Genomic DNA, 9,463 nt, shown 5'->3' on the forward strand with positions numbered 1-9,463 from the left:
CTTTATAGACGAGGCTGGCCTCCCAAGTGTTGGGATTAAAGACGTGTGCCACTATGCCTGGCTTTAAACTTTTTTTTAATTAAGAAAGAGAAAGGTGTCTACAAAGCAAATCTAGGACAGCTAAGGTGACACAGAGAAACCCTCTCTTGAAAAACAACAACAAAAGAAAGAAGGAAAGAAGCAAGCAAGCAAGCAAGCAAAAAAAAAGACATTCTCTAGGGAGGAAGTGGGTTAAGAAAAAGATAGCTATTCAAAGGCAAATGTCAACTGTGTTTTATTTGAAAATTTTACTTTAGGTGTGGTGGCCTGTGCTTTCCCCATCCCCCACCCTGACAGGGTTTCTTTATGTTAGCCTTGGCTGTCTTGGACTCATTTTGTAGAAGACTAGGCTGTCCTCAAACTCACAGCGATCTGCCTGCTTCTGCTTCCCGAGTGCTGGGATTAAAGGTGTACTCCACCACGTCTGGCAAATAATTTATTGTGCATTCAGTGTTCTGCCTGCATGCCAGAAGATAGCACCAGATCTGATGTGTGCCTTTAATCCTCGCTCTTAGGAGGCAGAGGCATGGGGATCTCCGTGAGTTTGAAGCCAGCCGTGGATATGAATTGTGTAGAAATACATTTACTTCTCTCTGTTGGGTTTAACAAGTTTGAAAAGCTGTTTGCTTGTGGTGCTGGTGTTTGAACCCAGGGTCTCATATGCTTGCAAGCACTCTACTGCTGAGCTGAGCTGTGAGCCCTTCTTAATTTCATAATGGGGGTCCTGCTGAGCTGCCATGGCTGGCCCAGACTTGGAATCAATCCTCCTATCCTTCTGAATACTGGGATTGTGAATGTGCACTACTATACTTAGCTTTACTTTAATAATTTACTTGGTTTTCTTTGTACAATGAAATTACCCATGAATAATTTCCTTCTATTCAATTCATCTGTTTTTTCAATCATCCTACTGGGCTGAGAAGGAACTCCAGTATAGTTCTAGAAGAGAAGTTGCAGTCAAGGCACTGTGTTCGTTTGTTGTTGTCGTTTAAAAGACTTAATAATATATACTTAATTACCTCTGATTCTGGGGATCAAACTCAGGTCCTTGCACATAGTTTTGGTTTAAATTTTTTTTTTGTTAAAGATTTTATTTATTTATTATTTATATAGTACTTTGGCCCCATGTGTGCCTGCAGGCCAGAAGAGGGCACCAGGTCTCACTATAGATGGTTGTGAGCCACCATGTGGTTGCTGGGGATTGAACTCAGGACCTTTGGAAAAGCAGACAGTGCTCTTAGCCTCGGAGCCATCTCTCCAGCCCCTTGATTTAAATTTTTTCATTGGCATATAAACTGTACACAGCACTGGGTTACAGGAGGTCATTTTTATTTAAGTATGTCTGTACTTTGAGCATATTGTTCCCCATTGTTTCCCCGCGACAGTTTAATTTCTATTTTCGTTCCATAAATACATGATCTTTCTGGATCTTCTTAAAATCTAAGAGCCCCAGATTAGAGAAAACACGGGCTATTCTGAGACTGCTTAGTTCATTTTGCAGTTTTCTTTAGCACTACTTTAAGGGTGAGGAAGGTGTTTGCTGCAAATCCCCATGCTAATTCTTCAGCATGCTGAGGGAATTCTCTTGTCCCCACTGTGTTTGCATGGGCTTTGAATAGTCAGTGCTGTTCTGCACCTAGGGATTCTGTCCTTTAGTCTGCTGAGGTGACACTCTCATCTTGCAAGTCATACTTACCGCATCTTCTGCTCCTTTCTCCCAGGTGACTTGTGGAGCTATGATTTCTTCAGTGGTAAGTTTGTGGTGTCACCCGAACCAGATACAAGTGTCCATACTCTCGACCCACAGAAGCACAAGTATATTATCCTGGGAAGTGATGGACTTTGGAATATGATTCCACCTCAAGATGCCATCTCCATGTGCCAAGACCAAGAGGAGAAAAAATACCTGATGGTGAGAAGGGTCTCAGTAGCTTGATAGTGTCTGGAGTGCTTCAGCCATGTTGTCCATGGTTGTGAATCTAGCTAGGGATGTTTCTCTAGGGTCTTGCTTGTCAGTCCTCCGAACAAGCCTTATACAGTTTCCAGCCACTCCTCTCCTTCTTTTTCCATATGCCTTGCAGCAGAAACTACTTTTTTGTTTCTTTTTTTCCCCAAGACAAGGTTTCTCTGTGTAACAGCTCTGCCTGTGCTGGAACTCGATCTGTAGTCCAGGCTGGTCTTGAACTCATGGACATCCACCTGCCTCTGCCTCCCAAGTGCTGGGATTAAAGGTGTGTGCCACCACAGCCTGGCTTACTTTTCTGTTTCTGTGTACTTGCCTACTTTGGATATTCCCTATAAACATGACCATATGCCACGTGACCTTTTAAATCTAGCATTCTCTTAGCATAACATGTAAAATGGAGTTTATTTTCTGGCACTGAGCATTGAATTCAGAGTTTAACATGCATTAGCCCTGAGCTATACCTCCAGCCCTTTTCACTTTACTAAGACAGTCTCCTAAATTGCTTAGGTTGTCCTAAAACTTGGACAACCTAATCCTTCTTCCTCACCTTCCTGATAGTTAAGGCATAGTTGCGCTCTGTAGGCATGCATCACCACGCCTCATGTTCAGTCCTCAACACCTAATCTGAAAAACAAATTGATTGTATAAATATCAATCCCATCAAATTGTGTTAAAGCTAAGAGTTGTCGAAACTTACTTTTATTACCCAGAGACTTAGTGTTTTGCAGTTACTGATTACCAGATAATAGCAAAGATAACTTGTTGGGCAGTGGTAGCATACTCCTTAATCCAGCACTCAGGAAGCAGAGGCAGGCGGATCTCTGAGTTCCAGGACAGCCAGAGCTATATAATGAGGTCCTGTCTCAATAAAACAAAACAAAACAAAAAGCCCCCCCAAATCACAAACAACAGAAGAAAGAGAGAGAGAGAGAGAGAGAGAGAGAGAGAGAGAGAGAGAGAGAGAGAGAAAGAAAGAAAGAAGTGCTTGTATGGAACGGTTTCTCTGTAAGGAGCTTTGCTGGGAAGTAAAGCAGATATGCTGACAAAGCGAAAGGCAAAGGAAGCTTCCCAGCGACCCGTCCTGACGCTAGTGACCATGTGCCCTGCAGAGCTGGACAGAAGCAGGCTCAGCAGTAAGCGCTGATGCTGCCCTTAGTCAGTTTGCACACTTTCCTCCTTTTGCTTTTGTTCGCTTTGGGGTTTTTGAGACAGGCTCTCATTAAGCCTGGCTGGTTTCATACTCAGGCAGCTGAGGGTGGCCTTGAACTCCTGATCCTCCTGCCTTTACCTCACAAGTGGTAGCATTACAGGTGTGTACCATCATGCATTCGCTCTCCTTTTAACATCACTGAAATTAAAATCCATTTTCCAAAAGGGTTATTATAATTTAATTGGCAGTAACTTTTTTTATGGTACATAAAATGTTGTTTATATCACAAAGCTCATGATATTCCACCTTAAAACCCACCTCTGAGTATAGTAGTAAACACCTGTAATCATAGTACCTGGGATGTGAGGCAGGAGGACCACCAGTTCCTGGCCAGCCTGGGCTACGCAGTGAGTTCTTGGATGTCCTAGGTGTGTGTGTTGTCAGCGTGGTTCACTGTTCTTGGGCACCAGTGGTTTTCTTACCATTTCCTGTATAGCTAGCACCATGGTGGGCTCAGAACCTCCCCGGGTAGGTGGAAATTGGCCTGTAGCATTTTTTTTTCTACCATGCCTAATTGTCTTATTTGTTAATTATATTTATAATAATTTCCTTCCTTTTGTTTGTTTGTTTGTTTGTTTTTCAGACATGGTTTCTCTGTGTTAGCCTTGTCTGGCCTGAAGTTTCTTTGTAGACCAGGCTGGCCTTGAACTCATGGTTCCAGGTGATTCACCTGTCTCTGCCTGCCTCCTGACTGTTGGGATTAAAGGTGTGCGCCACCATGCCCGATTTAATTTGCTTCCTTTTAAAGATGGCTTCTCTGAAACTTTCCTTAGAGTTAGAGAGCCTAAACTTCCTGACTAGAGAGATAAAAATACACCTTTTACACCCCAGCCTGCTAGTGACCCTCCTGCTTCAGCCTCTCTGTGCTCAGATAGAGGCTTATATCATCACACCTGACACATTAGTGCCAAATTCAACCACAAGGGAAGAACTTACAGCCAGGAGTAGGGGTGCACACCTTTAAATACCAGCACTTGGGAGGCAGAGGCAGGCGGGTTTTTGTGAGTTCGAGGCCGGCCTGGTCTACAAAGCGAGTCCAGGATAGCCAAGGCTACACAGAGAGACCCTGTCTTGAAAAACAAAACAAAAACAAAAACAAAAAAAAGAAAAATTAAGTTTTTAAAAAAAATTGTGAGGTAGGGTTTGTATAAACCTGGCTGTCCTGGAACTTGATACTTAGACCAGGCTGGCCTTGAACTTGCAGAGAATCACCTGCCTCTGTCTTCAAGTGCATTGCCGTGCCCTGCCTAGAACTGTATTTTCTTTTTTTAAAGAATCTACAGCTACCCTATTTTAACATGATCATAGAGATTTTAATGTCTAAGAATTTAAATTTTATTTAGTTATTTGGCCATACTTAGCATTGTTTTTTATAAGAATGTTTTGTACATTTTTGTTTTGTGTTTATGCATGTGGAGTGTATGCATGTGTGTTGGTCAGAGGGCAGCTTGACGGAGAGCTGGTCCCTCCTACCATGTGGGTGTAGGGCACTGAACTGGAGACCCTGAGTCATCAGGCTTGGCAGCAGACACCTTAACCCACTGAGCCACCTCACCAGATCCACAGGGTTTTTAACTTTATACATATGTAGTGGTAAGTAAACGAGAGTTAATGTTCTTCCTTCTCCTTGTTCTTGTAAATACAGGGTGAGCATGGACAGTCCTGTGCCAAAATGCTCGTGAACCGAGCACTTGGCCGCTGGAGGCAGCGGATGCTCCGAGCAGATAACACCAGTGCCATCGTGATTTGCATCTCTCCAGGAGTAGACAATCAGGGGAACTTCACCAATGAAGACGAGCTCTTTCTGAACTTGACGGATAGCCCTGCTTACAACAGCCAGGAAACCTGTGTGATGACTCCATCCCCGAGTTCAACTCCACCAGTCAAGGTATGCAGGGCGGGGTGTGTGTGTGTGTGTGTGTGTGTGTGTGTGTGTACACAAATGTGTAGGTCAGAAGTCAACCTTGTGTCTTTCTTTAGATGCCATCTAGTTTTCTGAGATGACGTCTTATTGGGACTGGAGCTCAACCAAGTAGGTTAGACTGTCTGGTCAGCAAGTTGCAGGCTTTCTCTGTCTCCAGCAAGATGAAAGTGTTGATTTGACTTACGGTTTCAGAAAGTTGGAGTCTGTGGTGGCAGAGTGAAAGAATAACTTTTTTTGTGTATGAATGCTTTGCTTGAATGTACATCTGTTCACTGTGTGTATGCCTGGTATCTGCTGAAGATAGAAATGAAACATTGGATCCCCTGGAGCTGCAAATCTGGACAGTTGGAGGTGCCATGTGGGTATTGGGGCTTGAACCAGGGTCCTCTGCAAGCACAAGTACTCTTAACTGCTGAGCCATTTCACCAGCCCTGAGAGCTCACATCTTTTGTTCTGTTTTGCTGTTTGAGACAGGGTTTCTGAACTCACAGAGGTCCGCCTGCCTCCGCCTCCTGAGTGCTGGGATTACAGACATGTAATCTCGCATCTTGATTTGTAATCAAGAGAGAGAGAGAGAGCACTGGGAGTCTCTCTCAAGTCTTTTGAAACCTCAAAGCCTGCCCTCAGTTACACACTCCTCCATTGTGGCCACACCTCCTAATTATTCTCAAACAGTTCTACCAGTTAGGGACCAAGTATTTAAATATTAGGAACACAGTAGGAGAGGGGCATTCTCACTCATTCCAACACATTGTGTTTGTTTGTTGTTGACACAAGGCCCTCATGTGTGTAGTCCATGGTGACCTCAGGCTGGCTGTGTAGCTGAGGTGACCTTGAATTCCTGATCTTCCTCCTGGCATTACAGGTATCTACAATCATATCTGGCTAATTAAAACAGAATTCTGTATTTGAATTAAGTTTAAAAAATGATGGATCTTTGTATATAATTTATTGCTGGAAAGGATCCCTTTCCTCACTCCCCAGATCTCTGTGGATGCTGGGCACACTGCCACTAAACAGTATTCTCAGAGCTTCGGAGAGCTCTTCACTCAGGACTAATTTGAAGCCAGCTGTATGTGTATAACTTAATAGGAAAATGATTGTGGTCACTTAAAAATGTTACTACGTGAACTTATTGATCTCTTTATGAATCTGTGAGCACTTCTAAAACATAAAATTGTTAACCATTTGTATACATAATCATTTAAACCTGTAATACACAGTTGTCTTAATACAATCCATGCTATCAATAACAACGTCAAGATAGCTGGGCGCAGCCGTGCATGCCTGTAATCCCAGCACTTGGGGAGGCAAAGGCAGGCAGTTTTGGGTTTTTTTGAAACAGGGTCTCTCTATAGCTCTGAGTATCCTGAAACTTACTGTGTAGACCAGGGTGTTCTTGAACTCACAGATATCTGCTGGTCTTTGCCTCCAAATGCTGTGATTAAACATGTGCACCACCATGCCCAACTCCTTTTTGTTGCTATATAAGTGTGGGTGTGTATACCACAATGCGCATGTGCAGGTCAAAGGACAATTTTATGGAATTGTTTTTCTCCTTTTGGTTTTATGTGGGTTCTGGGCATTGAACTCAGCTTGTCACACTTATGTTGCAAGCATCTTTCCATACATACTGAACCATCTTGCCAGTGTCGATAGTACTTAAAAATAAAATTTTTGTTTATTTGATACTAGTTTTTTCTTTTTTTCCTTTTCTTTTTTTTCTTTCTTTTTTTTTTTTTTTTTGGTTTTTTTTTTTTTTTGGTTTTTTTGAGACAGGGTTTCTCTGTGTAACAGCCCTGGCTGTCCTGGACTCCCTTTGTAGACGAGGCTGGCCTTGAACCCACAGCCTCCCGAGTGCTCAGTGCTGGAATTAAAGGCTTGCGCCACCACTGAGCTGGTTTTGCAGTCTTAAGGTCATAAGAACTTACTGTCTGTGTCAGTTTATTGAGCTTTAGGATAAATGTTTATTTTTCTTTTCTTTTTTTCCCCAGTCACTGGAAGAAGACCCATGGTCGCGGCTGACCTCTAAGGAGCATATACCTGCCCTTGTTCGTAGTAATGCCTTCTCAGAGAAATTTTTAGAGGTCCCAGCTGAGATAGCTCGAGGGAGTATCCAGACTGTGGTGATGACCTCAAAAGCTTCAGAGGCACTTGAAGAAAATTGCCCCAAAGCACTGACTTTAAGGATTCATGACTCTTTGAATAATACCCTATCAGTTGGCCTTGTGCCAACCAATTCAACAAATACCATCATGGACCAAAAAAATGTAAAGATGTCAACTCCTGGTCAGATGAAAGCTCAAGAAGTCGAAAGAACGCCTCCGGCCAATTTTAAAAGGACATTAGAAGAGTCCAACTCTGGCCCACTTCTGAAGAAGCACCGACGGACCGGAATAAGTCGTAGTGGCGGGACCCAGGCTTCCAGCCTCCCAGCAGCATCCCAGCGCCGGCACTCTGTCAAACTCACCATGCGGCGCAGACTCAGGGGCCAGAGGAAGCTGGGGAACCCTCTTCTACACCAGCACCGGAAGGCCGTGTGCGTGTGCTGAGGTGGGCCTGGGAAGCGGGGACCTCCCAGCCTGCGACGCCAGGGCCTTTTAAACTTGGTGCCGGAGTGGAACTTTTTTTAAGGGGACAAAATAAAGAGTACACAGTTTGACTTTTTGGAATTTAACAGTTTTATCCTGGCCTTGTACTTGCCTGTATTATAAATGTGAATTTTGTAGATGTAGGGAATAAGTTGCTATAAAAATGTGTGTAAATTTGTATCCTTTACACAAGTTCAGTCTCTTACTCTTGACACAGTAATTGTGACAATATGGCTTATGTTGAAGAAAAGTCAGAAGAATCTCTAAGATTTTAAACATGTGCTTAAAGTTTTTAAAATGCTTATTATGCACTTGTACACACCACTTGTGAAGAACACGTGACTTTTTAAAGAAAATTACTAAGAAAACTGGAAAAAGTGATGTATTTTCATAGTGATCTGTGCTCCACTTAATGTTTCCTAGGGACCATTAGTATCTTTTAAAGATTACATTTTACTTCTCATTTCATAATTCAGAAGTAAACATTTCTTAGGAGAAGCATTGAGCCATGCTGACGTAGCTGATTTAGTCTCCTTGTCCCTCTTATCCTATGCAGTGTCTCTGACTTCAGTAGCATTTCTCTAGAACAGTGCATCCCATGTGCTCACTGAAGTCCCTGGCGCAGGAGGAAGTGCGTCTGCCTGACAGACCATCATTCGTCCCGGATCGGTGGCATCAGGATGTGCGCTCTCTTCTAGTGTTTGCTTAAAATACGTGAAGTTTTTTGTTGTGTGCTATTTCAATAACAGATGGTGCTGCTAATTCCCAACATTTCCTAAATTATTTTATATCACACAGTTTTCATTGGTTATATGAGTATGTCCATTTAATAAATCAGTGAACTGTTGCTCTTACGTCGCTGGCATTTTGTTGGTGATTCTTCATGGTAGGTACTAACAGTTGTGTGATATAACTGTGCTTTTTTGACTTTTGAAATACATATCATACTAATTTTTGCATTCTGAGTTTTTATTTTCATATAGAACACATAGACAAAAACTAAATATCTAACAGTGTGATTCAGTTATAGCTTGTAAGTGTTCAGTAAAACTCTTGGCCCCATTTCTTGGTAATACAATAAAACCTAAAGGGAAATACTAAAGCACTAAGAGTATGTAAATGTGGTGTGTGTGTGTAATTGCACTCTTGAGGGCTGGGGATGTAGCTGAGTTGGGAGAGTGCTTGCCTCACATACATGAAGCCCTGTCAGGAGGCAGAGGCAGGAGGATCCTGAGGTACGTGAGACTCTCAAAACAATACCGATAAAACAAAACTAGGGAGATAAGTGTGGTTCAGGAATCTTGACCAGGAAAGGTAAAAAGATAAAGTTTTTTTTGTTTTTTGTTTTTTTTAAAGATTTTATTTATTATTATGTATACAGTGCTCTGCCTGCATATACACCCACAGGCCATAAGAGGGCATCAGATCACATTGTAGGTGGTTGTGAGCCACCATATGGTTGCTGGGAATTGAATCTCTGGGAGAGCAGTCAGTGCTCTTAACATCTGAGCCATCTCTCCAGCTCTAGGATCAGGGTTTTAGTGTGATTGTTTGCTTAATAGGTGTGAGGCCTTGCACTAAAAAATAAAATAAATCCGAGCATGGTGGCACTAGCCTTTAATCCCGGCCCTTGGGAGACAAAGGCGGTGGATCGCTGTGAGTTCGAGGCCAGCCTGGTCTACAAAGTGAGTCCAGGACAGCCAGGGCTACACAGACCCTGTCTTGAAAAACGA

The 9,463-nt window shown here is 42.8% G+C and overlaps 1 protein-coding gene across 1 annotated transcript in view; it reads left to right on the forward strand.

Moving 5' to 3' along the window:
- PPM1D (protein phosphatase, Mg2+/Mn2+ dependent 1D) overlaps positions 1-8,584 on the forward strand; it is a 37,434-nt gene extending 28,850 nt beyond the window's left edge. The window contains exons 4-6 of the mRNA XM_084750513.1: positions 1,761-1,951; positions 4,861-5,103; positions 7,134-8,584. Coding sequence (XP_084606639.1) covers positions 1,761-1,951; positions 4,861-5,103; positions 7,134-7,691 — 992 coding nt within the window. The 3' untranslated portion in view covers positions 7,692-8,584. The remainder of the gene's footprint in view (positions 1-1,760; positions 1,952-4,860; positions 5,104-7,133) is intronic.
- Positions 8,585-9,463: the final 879 nt, after the last annotated feature.

The sequence above is a fragment of the Acomys minous genome, assembly GCF_964271855.1.
Source record: "Acomys minous genome assembly, chromosome: 12".
Lineage (NCBI taxonomy): Eukaryota > Metazoa > Chordata > Mammalia > Rodentia > Muridae > Acomys > Acomys minous.